We start from the raw sequence: 18,737 nt of genomic DNA, 5'->3' as shown, positions 1-18,737 counted from the left end.
CCTGCTGGGCAGCTCAGGGTCTCGAGAGGGGAGACGCAGCGCAGTGTATTTCTCATTCGGCAGCTGGGGCTGGCCTGGAGCTCCTCTGGCCATGGGCGGGAGGTGCGGGTGGGAGCTCAGGATTCCAGCTGCTGGCGAGGGTGGCATTCGGGGCTCCGGCAGGCAACGGGGTGGGGCCTTAACTGATGTAGGATGCCAATGAAGGGAGTGCTTAAGCAAAGTAAAGCCCCCATTCAGAAAAGCACTTAAGCATGTGCTTACATTTAAGCATGTGACTAGTAGTCTCACCAACTTCAGTGCACATAACATTCCCACAAGCCAATTTTCTCTACTGACTAACACAGTCCACGTAACTGAACAGCCAAACAAAAACAATGTACATCTTGCACAGATGCCTAACAATCACTAGACACACAGGGTCAGATGGATCCCTGGGGGAAATGAGTTCCAGAGGGGCAGACAACCCCAACTGAGAATATTCTGCCATCAGCCTCCAGGAGTTCAACCCTGGGAAAATATAGCAGAAGGATGAAAAGACTGTTTTGTGGTTAAAGCACTGGGCTGGCACTCATCTCACTAATGGCTTTTTGCTTACCTTATAATATCATTACATATTTTAGTATGATATCTTATGCATGCCAGGCTCTCCTCAAGAGACTAAAGTCTGGAATAGACTGAGACCCACTGGAGTGGCTGCAAGGAGAAGTTTGAATATAATGAATATCTGTAGAATGCCTAGTTCTTGCCAGTCATGTCAGAATCTCCTTTTAAATGAAAGTTGATCCATTTTCCTCATTGCTGTCCTCTGAAAGCTCATTTGTATTTCTCAAGTTGTCTTAAATAAAAGGGACAATCCTGAGAAGTGCTGTAACTCTTCTTGTAGTCAATTGCAGTTACAGAGTACAATTACAGAGTTGTGGGTACTCTGTACGTCTCAGGATTGGGCCCAAAGTTTTTAATGAAAATTGCCATTTCATTCTAAGTTGAATGTTATTGCAGTACAGAGCAGAAATACGAAGAGTTGGCAAGCACAATATAGACAGTATGCCAGGGCTGTAGTAGTATTTGCACTAGGTCGGGTCCAATACAGAAAGCTAAGTTTAATTACTAATACGTAGTTGACCAAATTCCGCACTCAACTCCAGAAATGAAAGCTCCCTATTTTTAAATCCCTATTGATTTGAATCCATTGGGGTTGCATAGCTACGCATCTGAGAGCCGAAGTGGTCTTTGTATGTCAAGCACAACTACAACTGTGTGAAAGCTGGCAGTTTACATTTTACAACATGCACTTTGTGAGTTCACATGCCCAGTGTTTTGTTTTCAGAACTCAAACTCAAAGAAAAAATCAGCTGAAACTGCTAATTTTACCTTGTTTTAGGTTTACCTAGTTTCAACCAAACCCATAGATCTCCCCAGGTTCCAAGGTCCACTTGAAACTTGGATGTAGTTTGCCGCAAGGTTTGTGATTTTGGCAAACTGGACCCAAATTTCAGGTTTGCATGGATTTCATTATGAAAGTTTTATATAGACTTAATAAAAATCCATTGAGCAAGTGTTTGTTTTTCTGCCTTCCCTTTCTAGGACACAAATCTGAGGTATCCAAACACCCACTAGGAATATTTTACACAAATATTGGTGCACACACACATAATATTGCCAACTCCAAGCATTCCTAGGTCCTGAGTCAAACCCTCCAAAAATCTTGAGTTTTATCAAAAACAATCTCATGATTTTAAAACCAACCAACCAACATTTTTGAAATTTTACGGTTCATGTTTTTAAGCTTCACTCTGGAACCGGAACAACTAGAATCTTCATTTTAATTTTTTAAAAAAATAGAGATTCTAACATGTTCCAGGAGCTGGAACAACATCAGATATGCAATAAAAATCATGGGAGTTGGTAACAGTGTGAGGCTTGCCACCCTTTCAGTGTTGTATTGACAAAAAGACTTCTTCACATCATAGGCATATATCAAACATAGGAAGCTGGAGGTCCAGCTAAACTCTCAAGTATTGAGAAGGTACCTGTGATTACTGGTTGTTTAAAATGTGAGGGGACTGATGTATTGAAAACAAGGGTTTTGTTTGTTTGCTTGTTTGTTTGTTTCTGTGGGAAGAAAATCAATCTACAGCTTTCTGTTCCAAGATATGAATATCTTTTCTACAGTGAAGCTCTATTTAGTCACTTGCTCTGTCTATCCCATAAGCAGGGCTGGCTTGCGAACTCTTTAGATTCCGGTACTTCAAACTCATACAACTCTATTATACAGTATTTAAAATGAAATTAGTCATCTTTCCACTGCCAAACTGATGTTCTCTTACATCACTTGCAGATAGTTATTAATAACCACTGCTAATACTATCTGACATTTATATTGCACCTTTCATCCCACAGGCTTTTCTATGCTTTACAAGCTATGTACATACAGGCAACCTCAGCCTCTTCCATGCAAAAACGCACTTGGTTGAAAGTACAAAAGCTATGCCGCATACTCCCTCCTTGTGAGCAGAATTAGCAGTGATACTATTTGTAAGTATGGAACAGACGGGTCTAGGGCCTCCCCACAAGATTAAAGGCCTATCCCCTCAACTGAGGGGGAGATGAACCACTAGGCCCAACCACTAGGCCCAGTCCACAAGTTAGTACCGGTATGTGGGACAATGAAAGAAAAAACAGGAACGGGAGTGAAGCACAAGGTTAAAAATGAGAGAGCCTGAGGCTCTCACTGAGCAGAGAACCCTAGACCATGTCCACAGCTCCTTAAAGGAGTCTAAGGCATCAGTGGACACTGCCTAGAGGAAATCTGCCTGGAGACATGATTGGATGGGGGACTGGAAATAGTCCCTAAAGTCAGAGTAACCCCCTCTCAAGCTTCCTCCTCCTCATGTGATAGATGAACATTTTTGCCAGTGCCGGGAGGAGATATTGGCAAGGAGGTCCTGTGACTTTGTGGGGTGCACATGAATTAGGAGATGTGGGAAAATGTTCAGCCAGAATCTCTTAAGTTATGGAGGAGCTGGAAGTGGGGCTGCAACCCCAATACACACACACATCCCTCCATCACTGAAATACTGACACCTCTGGGGTGGAATGGAGCTCTTTAACCACATATAGCAACGTTATACATTAGTTTCAGGTTAGAGGTGGAGATGAATACAATATCCAGTTGAAATTGAAGGGGGGAATTTACTGTAATGTAATTTTCCAGACTGGAATTTGGTCAGGAGAAGAGGACCAGTCAAAGGGGCATCTTTTTAGTTGCTAGGCCAAAATCTGACCTACTTAGACAGATTTTCCAAACAGAAGCCAAAATTTTCAGTTGGCCTCATTCTGGGCTCTGAATTGCATGTGAGATGTTGCCTGCTGAAATTCTGAGGCCACTTTTTGAAAAACTGGACCTTTTATGAAGCCTTCTAGGGTAGTGTTTTGTTGTGTTTATTTAATTTAACATTGCTGCATCAAGAATTTAAAAAACAAAATGGCAAGAGACTTCAGCCCAAAACCTGCAATGATTTCTGCATAGATCTAGCCTTTATAGGTATCTCACTGCAATAAAAAATAGTGCATAAGGGCTACATCCTATAATTGTATGAATTTACTTTTCAGATGTATTTTTATGAGCTTCAGGGATAAATCATCTCAGTTTTAGATGATGTAGCAGTATCCAGAGGATGAATCCTATCAAAGGCAAAGAAATCATCCAAACCTTCCCATGAATGCAGTGGTGGAATTCTAACAAAGAACTCTGAAAAGCCTCACATATCACTGGCTAAGGACTTCAGTGGTGGGGAGGAATTTGCACTCAGGTGAATTTTTACCCACAGTGAATAAGAACAGACACCAGATTTATTTTTCCTAGTCCAGAGACAAACTTTACAAAATACTGTTGCTGTATTTTGGGACAGAATAAAAGATTTTCTCTCAACATTTATTTGGAATTAAAGATGCTTTAAAGCAAAATTTTGATATGATTTAAATGCTTGTGGAAGGCAGTCTGCTGAAAGCCTTAGAGAATGAAACCCTCTATTTGTCCACAGAGAGTTTCACCAGTATGTTTCACCACTCTGCTGCACAAATATGCCTCAGGTCTGATCTGGCAGGATCACCTGAAAGGTTGAGTTGGTGATCCTATGAACTACTGGTGCTGTAAACAATCAAGTCTCACTTTTTAAAAATAAAACTAAGTAATAACCTTACTATTGAAAAAAGCGACAAAGAGTCCTGTGGCACCTTATAGACTAACAGAAGTATTGGAGCATAAGCTTTCGTGGGTGCATCTGACTAAGTGAGTATTCACCCATGAAAGCTTATGCTCCAATACTTCTGTTAGTCTATAAGGTGCCATAGGACTCTTTGTCGCTTTTTACAGATCCAGACTAACACAGCTACCCCTCTGATACTTGACCAACCTTACTATTGTTTTTCAAATTGAAAAAATGACAAGAATTTGAAAATTAGCTTTTGAATGTGATCCTTATGGATCAACTACTTCAGTACACCCTGTGGAGTGTGCCATGGAACAGTAACTAGAGGAGGTGTAAGAGGCTGCTGCTATTTTGAGTCCTAAGCCAAAGATAAAGTGGACCAATGATGGTGGCTGAACCAGTAGGTAGAAAATGAGGAGCCATTTAAATTAGTCTTCCAGTCACCTTTTGTGCATGTGCAGTAATGGGGCAAGGGAGCAGCAATGTCAGGGATAAATAAAAAAGTGAACATGATTAAACGAGTCATAACCTTACACACTGATTATTTCTAGGTACTTATATGGGCCTCATCCCTGCTGTGTCTGAGTATCTCCTAAGTAATGAAATGCTACAGATATGTGGACAAGTAGTTTAAGTTTACTATAGGATCAAAATGTGCATTCATGTGCAAAAATGTGCATTCATGTGTGTATGTAAAATAATTAGAAATAACCATTACTATACACATGCACAAACACAAAACACTTGTGTATATCTGTGTGGACAGCATACATACAACACACACTCCATATTTGTCATTATTTAGGGATAACTGAAGAAGTCACCAGTAGCAAAATACAGTATCCCTGCCCAGTGAACATTTATATTTTAATGATTCCCTACTGCTTTATGTTCATACCATATTTGTACATGTGGCAATTTAAGCTGAAGTTAGTACTTTTCAATTAATAATGAAGAGAGTGGAGGTTATTAGATAGATTAATGGACCGTGTGCAGTCATGTCTCCATGGATTGTGTTGAGTTTGCATAATATGTAGAAACAGAGCACATAAACCTGGGTTGGAAGTAGTTTGTTTTTTTCCTTTCATTGACAAAGCGTAGTGTACAAATAGCTTGAAGGACAGTTACTACTGCTACAGGGTTTGGGGCTTTTAAAAAACTTTGACATGCTGTAGGAAGTGGCCAGGCTAAACCACTGATTGACTTGTGTAACTCAGGATTAACTGACAGGCTCTATATTGAGATGAGTAAGCACCCAGTGAGGTATAGTGACTTTAGTCCACTCTGACTCCCTGTACCTATCCTTGGCTAAGGTAATTGAATCTATTCTTTATTTTCGCAAACATACCTGATACATGTAGCTATGCAGCATATGCTATAAACAGTATTGCATTCCACACAGCGAAGTTATCAGAGGTGTAGGCAGTATTACTTCAGCACCAGTAAAAGCAAACAAACTCTGATCCTTAAGGATTTAAGATAAAGCCAGATAATATCCTCCCATCTACCCGACGTAACTTCAGAGAGTTACAGCTTTCCCTTGTTCTTATAATGAGGGCATGCTGTGCGCCGCGACTTGAGCTCTAGCCGCAGAGGCAACAAGCAATCTAGTGAGGTTGATTTGCAGTACCCTAAGGGAAAGTGCTTTGAAATGAAGTTTCTGCACATAGATCCCCCAGGTATTTCCTTATGAGATAAGCTAAAACTCCTTCCTCTCCTCTTTTTTTTGGGGGGAGGGGGTCATCACGATAGGAAATTTCCAAGCAGTCACCACCCCATCCAGGCCCCCTCGCCCGAAAGGCGCTGAATGAACAGCAAGATTTACCTTGGTGAGCTGGGCAATCTTCTTGCACATTTGCAGGTGGAGTTCCTGGTTGCATTCCTTTGTCGAGCTGCACTGAGCGGCTTTAGCTTCATTGCAAGTCCCGTGCTGATGAATCTTGTTTATGCCAGAGGCCATCAGACATGAAATATTTTAATCTCCCTGTAAAACCAGATATAGGGTGGGTGTGTGTTTGCTCTAAGTACTGTACTGCAATTCTGGCACCACTCCCCCCCTTCCCGTCCAGTAGCACTAGAGGAACTTCAGCCCCTGCACCGCTGCCCTCCTCCTTTCTAGGCAGATGTCCCGATGCTTCAGCAGAAAACCCGAGCCAGGAGCAGGCAGACAACATGTGCTCCTCCTGCTCAGGATTTTTTTTTTTTAATTCTTTCTCTCCAAATGGTTGAGCTTCCGCCACTAGAAGATGCCGATAGCTGGATGCTACAAATTCCCCCGAGGAGACGCTGAGCCAGCCTTACAGCCAGCTGCGTAGGCATTGCTGGAGATAGATCATAGAGGCAGTCTGCCGGCTAAATCGTACCACTTGCTTGGCGAGGGCAGGGGGCACGGGCGGGTGCCTTTGGCACCTTGTTGAAGGCTCTGTTGTTTTACGGCTCATCTCCACGGTGCATCGGCAAAGCGAAGTACTTCCCGAATCTTGTCAGTTTCCCTTTGCTCCGCCACTCCCGCGTGGGATGGAGCAGCCCCTTCCAGCCCGGGAGCACGTAGGGGGAAAGTTGAGCAAGTTTGGGTAGGAAGGACCTGGCAGTCCCCATACTTATTACGCAGAATTGATCAGTTTCCCTTTGGTGCATCAAGTGCAGAAACTCTCTATACATTGGTAGGCTGCAGGGGAGGCGCAGTGCCTAGGTTCCATCTGCAGCCCTGGCTCTCCTGCAGGGTGTTCAGGCTTCAGAGTCTAAGGCCAGGTCTACACTGCGACTTTAAATCGGTTTAATGGCCGATATACCGATTTAACGCTGTATCCGTTCACACGACGTCGTCATTAATATCGAGTTAAACGGCTCCTTAAATCGATTTCGGAACTCCTCCCAAACGAGAGGAGTAGCGCTAAATTCGATAGTGATAACTCGGATTAGGGTTCATGTGGACGGAAATCGACGTTATTGGCCTCCGGGCGGCATCCCAGAGTGCAGCACTGACCGCTCTGGACAGCAATCTGAACTCGGATGCAGCGGGCAGGTAAACAGGAAAAGCCCCGCGAACTTTTGAATTACATTTCCTGCTTGCCCAGCGTGGAGCTCTGATCAGCACGGCTGGCGATGCAGTCTGAAATCGAAAAAGAGCTCCAGCATAGACCGTACGGGAGATACTAGGTCTGATCGCTGTATGGGGAGACAAATCTGTTGTATCCAGCTCCGTTACAGAACACGAAATGCCAAAGCGTTTGAATAAAAAACTCCAGGATACACAGCGCTGCGTGACAAGCGTAACGGGAAGCCAGAGACTCAAATGGACGCTCATGGATGGTCGGGGTACTGAGGACTCCAGCTATCTCACAGTCCACAGCAGTCTCTGAAAATTATTTGCATTCTTGGCTGAGCTCCCAATGTCTGTAGGTTCAAACACAGTGTCTGGCGTGGTTCAGGGAACAGCTCCTCAGTTTATTTCCCCCCACCACCACGTGAAAAAAAAAAGGGAAAGATTGCTGTGCTATGGCGTTTGCTCAATGCACTCCGCGAAAAAGGCGCCAAAGGGTTGTCTGCTGCCTTCACAAAGGGAGGGGTGAGGCTGTACCCAGCACCACCCGGGGCAGTGTTTTCTGCCCCATCAGGCACTGTGCTCTCAACACGGAAGTGGGAACTATGGGATAGCTGAGGAACAGCTACCCACAGTGCACCGCTCCTGAAATCGATGGTAGCTTTGGACCATGGACGCAAACAATCGATTTCGGGATCCCACTGTGGACGCGCTAAACCGATTTTATTAGATCTGTTTTGTAATATCGGTTTAAGCTAATTCGAAATAATCGTGCAGTGTAGACGTACCCTAAAAGAGACTGCAGAAGAGGCGTGGGAAAGAGGGGTGTGAAAGAAAGACAAAGTGACACAAAAGGTTAACTGTGCTAGGAAGGGGAAATGATTGAGAAGGGGGAGAGAAGGAAAGGGCGGGTAAGGAGTGAAGACAAGGTAAGGAGATAATGCTACAAAAGCAAGGGGTAGTATTTTAAAAAAAAGGAGGAGGTGGAGAGAGGGAAGGAAGAAGAGAAATTGGGAGAAGGTCAGAAGAAATGCAAGGAGAAGGAAGGAGAGAAGGATGAAAAGGCAAACTGGGAAAGACAGTCCAGACCCCAGGCTTTAGAGCATCCTTTGAACTTCAGCCAATGCAAAAGATTCCAAAGGTGAAGGCCGCAGGCCCCTGGTAGTCAGGGACTTCATCATCTCCCAGGTGGCTGTGCCTGCCTTTGGGGGACACTGTGCTGCTCCTTCTCCCTGCAAGAGTCTCAACCGCTTCACTCCCCTGGGGACTAGAGGGGAGACACCAGGAGCCGCAGTTAGTGGGTGGTGGGGAAGAGGAGACCTCGCCCTGGGGGAGGAAAAGGAAAAGGCAGCCCCGGTAAGTGAAAAAAGCAGGGAGAAGACAGAGATCCCTGGGAGGATAGGTGGTAAGTTATATGGGCCGGTGGTGCCCGTGCTCTACCAATATTTAAGAACATTAAATATGCATATGACTTTTTTTCCACACATTTATTTTATAAAAAATTTCAACTAATCTAAGTTCTACATTTATTCTGTTACACTTCGAAATAACAATAGTATTGTTTCTTAAAATTAGGCATACTGATTTTGGTTGTTGCAAGAAGCCTAATCTTCAGTGTATTAGAAAAATGTATTATAGCCTAGAAAATCATTGCTCAAGTTTCTAACTGGAAAAATCTTAGCCCATCCTTTTTGTTAGAGGTGATCTTCCTTTTGCTTCAGTAGTGTAGGACTGAGCCCATATTGTGTAATCAGGCATTCAGTTCAAATAAAAATGAGGCATTCTTGTTAAACTTGTATGCATAGTACATCTGTAACAGTACTAAGGTTGCCAATCTTCTAGGATTGTCCTGTAGTCTCCAGAAATTAAAGATTAATCTTTAATTAAAGATAATGTCATGTGATGAAACCTTCAGGTACTCATCCAACCAAAGTTGGCAACCCTAACCAGTACATATTTTGTTTTCTGTATATAAGTTCTGATCCAAATTTCACTGAAGCCAACAGGAGTCTTTCCATTGATTTAAGTGGGCTTTGGATTGGGCCCATGAGTCCCAGCTACTTCTAGGGGAGGGAGAGCATCAAAATATGGCCTCTCCTTCCAAAACATTTTTGAAATATTTTTTCCTCTCCCTACAAAAAAGTGAAGGGTTCAGAACAAAACCTGCATGCAGAATAAGTAAACCTACCTAGTCCTTATCTGGAATTCTTGTACAACAATAACATAGCAGCAACAAGCTGTTCTGCTAACATAACAGCACTTTGTCATATTGCCCATTTATTCTACATGAGTGACTCAGAGGTCAGAAACACTCCTTCATAACTGGTGAGTCAATAGCAATAAATCTTTCAAAGACGGTCTAAATCAATACTATCAGGATTGGCAAACACTGGTAAAATTATTATAAAATACATGCCCTCTTAAACTAGCCAAGTTTTGTGGTTCTGGCTAAGAGCTTCATGAGGACTGAAACGGTATTTATTCAGGCTTTTATAACACGTATATCATATATATCCCTTCATATTATTCAAACAAATATCAATATAATTTAACTAATGGTTTGATCCATAAGCATCAAGCCCTCCTGCCTGACCTTTCCTATCAGCTCAACGGAGACCTAAATCCAGCAACCCACCTCTGTTCTAAAAACCCACATACAAAGATCTTCTTCTTTTATATGTTCTAGGAATAACTGCTAATGAAAGACATGAATGTTTTACACACTTAATTCAACAATTAGGAAAAAGGATATCCACTCCACAACACTTACATTAATGTGTGCGTGTTTATGGTCTTGTATAATTTATGCACTGTGAAGTGTTTTGAGAGCCTTTTAGATAGGAGTATAAATACAAAGCCCAATTCTTTCATCAATGTACATGGGTGCCAATCCCATTAAAGTTAGTGGGATTTGTGCCTAGGTAGCTGAGGGCAAAACTGAAATGCTAGACCAGAATGTTTTACAGTTTTTTTAGTCCACTGCTATTGAAAACCTGAAGAGTAGTTAGGCTAGTCACTTTTGTTCTTGAAATATTTTATATCATCTTAATTAAATTATCAGTAAAATGGACTGCAAACTCCTCAAATCAGGGACCGTATCTTCCTCTTTTATACCTGCTGAAATCTTTGGGTGCTACTGCAATCCAAGTAATCATTGTCATATCTGATCTTTATTTAAATTTACTTTATTTAAAAATATCTTTTTGGAACATAAAAAATTCAGAACCTAATATTCCCATTCTACAGAAAAGCCCTAAAAGGTGATCTCAAAGCTCTGTGAAATTAAGTGACGTCACCAAGTTTGAGGAACAAAGTTTCTTTGGGTAGAAGAAATCTGGACCTGTCAGTAGGGGGCAGGTGCTGCAGTCTTCAAATACTTCAGAACCAGCAGAGCTGAGGGGAACAAAGGATCTAAACAGATGGATTCCAGAGTATCAGTAGGGAGTACTGGCTTTGCTACATGTCTCCCTGACTTGCTCCTCTTGGCAGCATGACTTTCTCAGAAACTATGCTGCCATTCGCTTCACCTGTTCCCTAACCTCTGCTTTCCCCTAAGGATATAGCTACCAGGCTTTGTGCAGCTCCATGAGTGACATTTCATGCAAGTTATCTAATTAGCTAATTTACATATTGGCATACAACCATAAACTTCCATTATAATTGTGTGTGATTCAGTTTCAGTGAAAGTTATCAGTTTAACAGCTCTAGTAAATGAAGTTTGTGGTTTATTTACAGGGTAGTGCTATGGCAAGCTTGCCATACACTGTCCTGCCTGCCAGCATGGTTCTACCTGAACCATGAGGGGTAACAACGATGGTTCAGCGTCTCCATACAATTCTTCCCTCTCTGCTGAGTCTGCCACTTAGTGCAAACTGTGGTGGTAAATTTGTCATGTGGGAGCTAGAACTGAGGCCTACCAAACTAATCTCATATAGAGGCCACCAAACTTCTGTTAGATCGGATAGGAACAACATCAATCTTCACAGTATTATGCTGGATTCAGACTGGTGACCTACAGATAAGAGGCATCATAGTCCACTAGATACACCCTGACCAGTGGTGCTAGTACAGCAGTACAGTACGGTACGCCATACCAGTAAAATATTTATAGCCGGTACTCTGTACCGGAAAGACACAGGAGGAGCAGAACGTGCGGCCGCTGGGTGGCCCCACACCAGCAGCTCCTGCAGTGCAGCTGTACCAGACTCACCCTCAGCCCTTTCACGCAGCTGCATCTCCTGTCTGGGGTTTTAACAGCAGCCCCCAGGAGGACAGGGATGGGGGCGGGGGTGGGGTGATACAGCCATGCCGGAGGAGCTGTCAGCATGGGGCTACCCAGTGGCCTCACATTCTCTTCCTTTCCCTGCTGCGGTTTTGGAGAGCCCTGTGGTTCAGAAGTCTCCAACGCAGGAGGAGGAAGACAAAGCCCGCCCCCCAGGTAATGTGGGATGGATCATGGGGAGGGGACGGGGAGAGCATGGGGGTCCCGGGATGGGGGCAGGGAGGAGTAAGGTGGGGGGTCACGTGCCCACCCTTTAGCTGGTGTCCCTTCTTTGTGTCCCTCCCATGACTGCAGCGTACTGTTAAGAAATGAATCCTGCTTGCACGACTGACCCTGACACATCCAGATCTCCAATAAATACTAACAGAAGAGGGTTTGTTATAGGCACAGTTGGCAATGAGGTCTGTTACCATAGTTGTCTGATACTTCCCATTGCAACTGTTTTCAGTTTTTCATAACTGTCAGACTTTAACCATTTGGGCCAATGGGAGCTGCAGTGGTGGTGCCTGCGGACAGGACAACGTCTGTGGACAGGGAGGCACGCAGACCTGCTTGGTCACACCTCTGCATACTACCTAGGACCCAGAGGGGGGTTGAGCTGGAGGGGAGAGTCATGCCAACTGCTTGCTGGGAGCCGCGCAGAGCGGGGCAAGCCCCTGACCCTGCTTTCCAGTAGGAGCTCAGGAACGGATTAAATGGTCTGATGGGCTGGATGTTGCCTGCTGGCTGTAGTTTGCCCACCCCTGGTCTATGTGCTAGATCTACAGGTTCCAATTCTTAAAGTACTCAAAAGTCAGGAAATACAAGAGCTAAGGTTGCCTAATTCAGCCCCCTTCTGAATATGCATTATGATACAGTCTTTAATTACATGATGGCTTCTCAAGGTCCCATCCAGCCCTACATCCATATTTCTATGATTACATAACTGTTTTTTCCAATATAGTTATCAGCATGATTACCACCTTCGTATACACAGCAGAGAGCTCTACTTGAGCTAAAGAACTAACTTGGAGCAGAAGTAGGCTGTTAGCCTCTGTGTGGATGAAGGCTTAGATTGACAGCACCTGGGACCTTATGCCAATGGGTTACAGTACAAATCTGTTAATGAAATACCAGGATTCCTGGGGCATATTTATTCTGAAAGGCATGGTGGCTAAGGATATGAGGCTTCTGGTTGTCCTATTAGAGATCTGAGTTATCTTTCCTAGTAGGAATATAAGGCCTAGCAGCAATATTACCATCACTCTTTGGAAGAGGTGAACCTGCAACTCAATAGTTCTTCTTCACACAGCCCACAGTCAACCTGTGGAACTCCTTGCCTAAGGGGGTTGTGAAGGCTACGACTATAACAGGGTTTAAAAGAGAACTGGATAAATTCATGGAGGTTAAGTCCATTAATGGCTATTAGCCAGGGTGGGTAAGAAATGGTGTCCCTAGCCTCTGTTTGTCAGAGGGTGGTATGGACAGCAGGAGAGAGATCACTTGATCATTACCTGTTAAGTTCACTCCCCTGGGACACCTGGCATTGGTCATTGTTAGTAGACAGGATACTGGGCTGGATGGACCTTTGGTCTGACCCAGTATGGCCGTTCTTATATTCTTAATATCCTGGCTCAAAATCCAGTGTAATTTCCCCTAGGCTATAGAATATTGTGTAGAAACGCCTCACACTCACATGTATACTTTTCTTGAGATGCAAGAAAACATAACAGGGTTGCCAGTGTGTGACTATCAAAAATAATTTAGTCCACACTCTGGCTTTGAAAGACCGCTATAGTTTAAACAATCATAACTCTTTTGTGTTACTAGAGCACTAAAACGCATTGAAAAGTGGCAATTTTTTTTGCACACTACTTTAATGGAAAAAGACGGACAATTTAATTTTTCAGGGTAAATATCTAATGGGATAATATATACACCACTCCATTCCTGAAAATTCAAGGTGCTCGACTGTTAAATATGTATTCCTAATGCTTTTTAAAGGATCATTATTTTAGTGGTTCCAGTCAATTCCTTAGAAAATGAAGACCCAGCAAGTACTAATCACGTGGAGGATTTGTGTCCATCTGTTTTTAATACACCATACAACAACCTATTTATGTTGTAGTACAGTGTGTAAGGAAAACCCCCCAATGTGCCTGCTTTTTTGCCCAATATATTAAAGGTCCTTGTGACCCTGGGGCTGCTTCCCTTGTTCCCAACATGTAGATCACACTCACCTTAATCCTGGAACACAGGTGAAAAGATAAAATTGTTTTATTATTTTTGCAGATAAAAAACTGGTATCTTGCCTCAAAAACACTAGTTTGACCCAAAACTGAAACAAGACTGACCTCTGGTGGTCATGTTATATATGGGTGTCTGAATGATTTTCTCATTCTCTTGGAAAGACAGAAGTGTTCCTCTTCTGGGAAGATATTTGGGGTATGTATTAGATCCTTTTTCTATATACACTGCATCCTTGCTAGAGGGGATAAAAAGAGCATTATTTGGGAAGATTACGTTTGCAAACCACAACACGTTTAGGGTTTCAGTACAATACTTTTGGGAGTAAGCTAAAAAATACTATTCATTTCCTGATTGAAGTTGACCAATTTGAATGCAATTGTATGATGAAGAGGAGAACATTTGAAACTCAGGCCAGAGTAATTAAACAAAATACTATAATTTCTCTTATATGATGGCCTATTTCTCCTTCCTAAATATGCAACCCTATAAATAGCGGTAAGTAGATATTAAAACATCCCCCAAAACTCTGCATGAATGTACAGTAAATTTAAGTTCCTAGGGTTCTCGGTCTCCATGATTACATACCCTTTTCTACAATTTTTGTGACTCTGACTCTTTGAGAACCTTCTGAGATTCTCCACTGTTCTGCATGTTGTATAGTCATTTATACCTGTGCAAAGTGGGTGTAAAACATTATTATTCTGGTTTGGTAGTATTTTACACCTGCTTTGCACTCACTCTGTACTAGCGTAAATAACAATGCAAGATGTGAAGCAGGTGAGACTCAGGCTCCTTGTGAGAAATTCTGTTCACATTAAGGTTCTGTTTAAAAGTAGGTGCCTGGGAACGTTACTAAAACATGATTTGATTGTGTCCATGCTGGCTGGCTGATTTGTGCTAGAAATCATTTTAACTGGACCTGCATTTAAAAACTGAGGCCCCGTCTACATTGGCAAGTTTCTGCACAGGAAAACGGCTTTCTACACTGTAACTCCCGAGGTGTACACACTGCCAAGCCACTTAGTGAGCAGAAACTGTGCAGCTGCAGTGCTCTAAAAATATCCACCTCAACAAGAGGCGTAGAGCTTTCTGCGCCGGGGCTACAGTGTTGCAGTGTCAGTGTAGACACCGTGGCTGATTACAGTGCTCCGACTGGCCTCCGGAAGGTGTCCCACAATGCCTGTTCTCACCTCTCTGGTCATCTGTTTGAACTCTACTGCCTTACCCTCAGGTGACCAACTGTCATCCCCACCCCATACATTCCTTTGCAAATTTGAAAGTCCCCTTGCTCTGTGCTCCGTGATTCATGCAGTGGTCTCAGCGCATCTTCCCAGGTGGCTAGGCCTGCTCCACACACCAGGTGATCCCCCGCTTGGAGCAAAGCCGAGCTGCTGGACCTCATCAGCATTTGGGGAGAGGAGGCTGTGCAGTCCCAGCTGCACTCGAGCCATAGGAATTATGATACCTACGGACAGATTTCATGATGCATGATAAAAAGGGGCCATGACTGGGACACATTGCAGTGTAGGGTGAAAGTGAAGTAGCTGTGGAATGCCTACAACAAGGTGCGGGAGGCAAACCACCTGCTGCACCCATGAACTGCCGGTTCTACAAAGTGCTGGATGTGATACTTGGTGGCAAGCCCACCTCCACTGTGAAGGCCCCTGTGGATACTTCGTTTGCTCACATGCCAGTCGAGTGGACCGAGCCAGGAGGAGGAAAACTTGGACAAAAAGGGGGAGGGAGACCCAGAGGCAGAGGATGGCTCAGACGCCAGAAATGCATGCAGTCAGGAGCTCTTTTCTACCCCGGAGGAGTCTAGCCAGTCACAGCTGTCAGATTGTGTTGAAGTGCAAATAGCAGAGGAGGCCCCTGGTAAGTGGATCTGATTTGGGGAATTGCTGAAGTGATTTATTGCGGGCAGGAGGGTTGCAGAAAGCAAGCTTGTCTCCAACCACATGCCTTGTCTGACTGGCGGAACAGACTGTTGATTGACTCCCTCACTTCATGGGAATCTCCCTCAGGGATCTCCAGGAAACTCTCTTGGAGATATTGGGCAATCTGCTGCAGCAGGTTCCTTGGCAGAGCTACTTTATTTCTTGCCTCTTTAACAGTAACCTCCCCGCACTGCTCAGCCATCATGGGGTGGGGATCATTTCTGCACACAGGTGAGCCATCTAGGGGCCAGGGAAGAAGCCACAGACTTGGAGAAGACCCTCCTTTGATTCCCTGCTCACCCTCAGCAGCAAGATATCTTCCATAATGATCCCATTCTGTGGAAAGTGTGTGGACAGGAATGATTATCAAGCCTCCCTCTACAGTGCTGGGTCTCCCCACGAGCCACGTGCCCAGTGTACAGCAGGGTCTGGGAAGAGTGATTTACCTGCCCCTGCGGTTACTCACCATTTTGGGGGTCTTGTGGCTCATGTGTGCTTGCCTGGGGTCAGCCAGTTAGTGACAGGTGCGTGAGTACTGGCTGTGTTTTAAAGCACTGAATCAGTGTTGTCTGTGTTGAAAACAATACTGCTTCTGTAAAATGTTGCGTTTAAACTTCACAGAGATGACCTTGAGAGGCCAGCCTCCCTTATCGGCGGCAGAACAGCTGCGCAGAATTAGAAAGTGGCCACGAAGAACTAAGAAGGACTTTCCTCTGTGAGATTATGGTGCACTCCACCACTGAGAAACAGGAATTGAAGGAGTGGTGGAACAGCAAGAAGGAAAGAGAAGCCCATTTGTGTAAAGCCATCCACAATGCTACACATGTTGCCCTGGTCTTTTAGAGTAGGATGCAATTAATGGCCCTGCACACTTCCATCAACACAACTCCAGTGGTAGACTTTCCCACTCTGAACTGGCTAGCGACCAATTGGTAGCAGTCTGCAGTAGCCAGCTTCCACAGTGCAATTGCCACGCGCTTCTCCAACGGCAGGACAGCTCTCATTCTTGTGTCCTTGCGCCGCAGGGCTGGGGCGAGCTCATCACACAGTTCCATGAATGTGGCTTTCCTCATGCGAAAGTTCCGCAGCAACTATTTGTCATCCCAGACGTCCATCACGATGTGATCCCACCACTCAGTGCTTGTTTCCCAAGCCCAAAAGCAGCGTTCCACTGTGGTCAGCACCTTCGTGAATGTCACAAGCAATCTCGTGTCATAGCTACTTCACGTAGTGAGATCAATGTTGCACTCCTCTTGCTTTTGTAGTTTAAGGAATAACTCCACTGCCACTTGTGATGTGTCAGTCAAAGTGAGCTGCATACTGTTCAGCAGTTCAGGATCCATTCCTGCAGCCTGAAAGAGGCAGGGCATGCAGTACAGAAACTGTTGAAAGACGGCACCAAATGCAGACGGAAGCACAGGGAGTGCTGGGATGCAAAGCAATGCATCACGGGGCACTGGGACTGGATCCAGGATGTCCCCTGGCCCCCTCTGCCTTCCCACTAGTCTTAGTGGCAAAAGAGAAAGAGGTGCTCTGTGGGATAGCTGCTCAGAGTGCAGCGTTGAGATCTTGCATGAAAGATAGTGAAGTTTAGCAGGCCCCTCCTGTCTATTCCATGCAAAATGGTGAGAGAAAATAGATTTACTGGCCATCCCCAACCTCTGAGTGTGGACCTTAGGGGAAGACAGGAATAAACTGAGGGTGTGGAGGACACAGCCTGGGGGAAGTGCATCCCTGGAATTATATGCACCAACAAAGCAAGGGTGGATAAAAAATGATGATTAAAAAAATCAATTAAAAACAGATGTGTTTAATTTGAATTGGATTTGTTTAAATTTAAATTAAATATCTTTTTCTCTTTTTTAAATAAAAGCTATTTAAAGCTTAAACTTAGTACAATCTATTAAAATAATTTAAATAAATTAAAAAATATGTGGCTTCAATGAACCACTTCAAATTTTAATGAGTTCAAGAGTGCTGCTTTTTTAATTATATGAGGGGAGGTTAACTTTAGAGTTCAACTCAAGCTTTATACATGTCACAATGTCACATATCGCATTATCTGTACTATTTTCAGTTTTATCGTGGAACAAACACTGGTATTTACATTTTTCCAAATGTAAGTACTTTCTGTTATGCAGGAAAGCCTTTGCCTTAGTTACTACTGAATGGGGAGAGAGAAATGCGGTAAAATGTGATCTATAAAAGCCAGCACACTAGGTGGGGACCCTCCCAAGCTAGCCAGTGGAAGATGATAACAAGAGGTTTGTGTCCTAAATCCTGCCTCTTTGATGGAGATAGGTGCCTAAGTGCAGGCTGCAGGGAGTCACCTGTCTTTGCTAGGGATCCACAGCTGGGAGGGGTGGGGGGAGAAGATAAATATTCACCTGCCTGTCTGTCTTCCCTGCAGTGCTCAAAGCCCACACAGCTCCACATAAAACAGGTAATGGCTGGGGGAGTTTTATAGCCTTTAGCCCAGCACCTACAGTACTCAATTAGGTCACAGAGACTACCAGTTCACGTTTCCCCTCTGTTAGATGAAGGGAAGATATTTGAACAGGGAACTGCCACCTCTCAGGTGAGTGCTCTAATCACTGCCCTATAGAATAGTCGGATGTAGGTTTTCCTTAGTCTCTCCTATTGAAGTTGTTCCACTTTAATTAAATTAACTAATCAAATATTAATTGGGCCAGAAAAAGAATGACACTGTAGTCCAGTGGCTAGAACATTCACTTGCAAGATGGCTGAGCCGTGTTCAAATACCTTTACCTCATCAGGCGAGGGGGAACCCTGTAGCCTGTCACATCCTGAGCAAGTACCATAACAACAGAGGCACAGATTAAAAGGGAGCATTTCTTCCTTTCTCTACTCCCCCAGAGATTTTGTAAGAGGTTAGGCAGCCTCTGAGCACACGTACTGGATCAGGCTCACAAGGAAGAAAGGCAAGCTAATTAATATGTATCTTCCCATGGTTCAATCGTTCTGTGGCTTATGTGGGAGATAGGCATCTGGGTCCCTATCATGAGGCTGCAATG

At 44.0% G+C, this 18,737-nt stretch overlaps 1 protein-coding gene across 1 annotated transcript in view; it reads right to left on the bottom strand.

Moving 5' to 3' along the window:
• FAM184B (family with sequence similarity 184 member B) overlaps positions 1 to 6,759 on the bottom strand; it is a 101,302-nt gene extending 94,543 nt beyond the window's left edge. The window contains exon 1 of the mRNA XM_032800811.2: positions 6,037 to 6,759. Within this exon, the coding sequence (XP_032656702.1) occupies positions 6,037 to 6,171 (135 nt within the window). The 5' untranslated portion in view covers positions 6,172 to 6,759. The remainder of the gene's footprint in view (positions 1 to 6,036) is intronic.
• Positions 6,760 to 18,737: the final 11,978 nt, after the last annotated feature.

Source organism: Chelonoidis abingdonii, chromosome 5 (genome assembly GCF_003597395.2).
Source record: "Chelonoidis abingdonii isolate Lonesome George chromosome 5, CheloAbing_2.0, whole genome shotgun sequence".
Taxonomy (NCBI): domain Eukaryota; kingdom Metazoa; phylum Chordata; order Testudines; family Testudinidae; genus Chelonoidis; species Chelonoidis abingdonii.
This window is presented reverse-complemented; position numbering and strand designations above follow the sequence as displayed.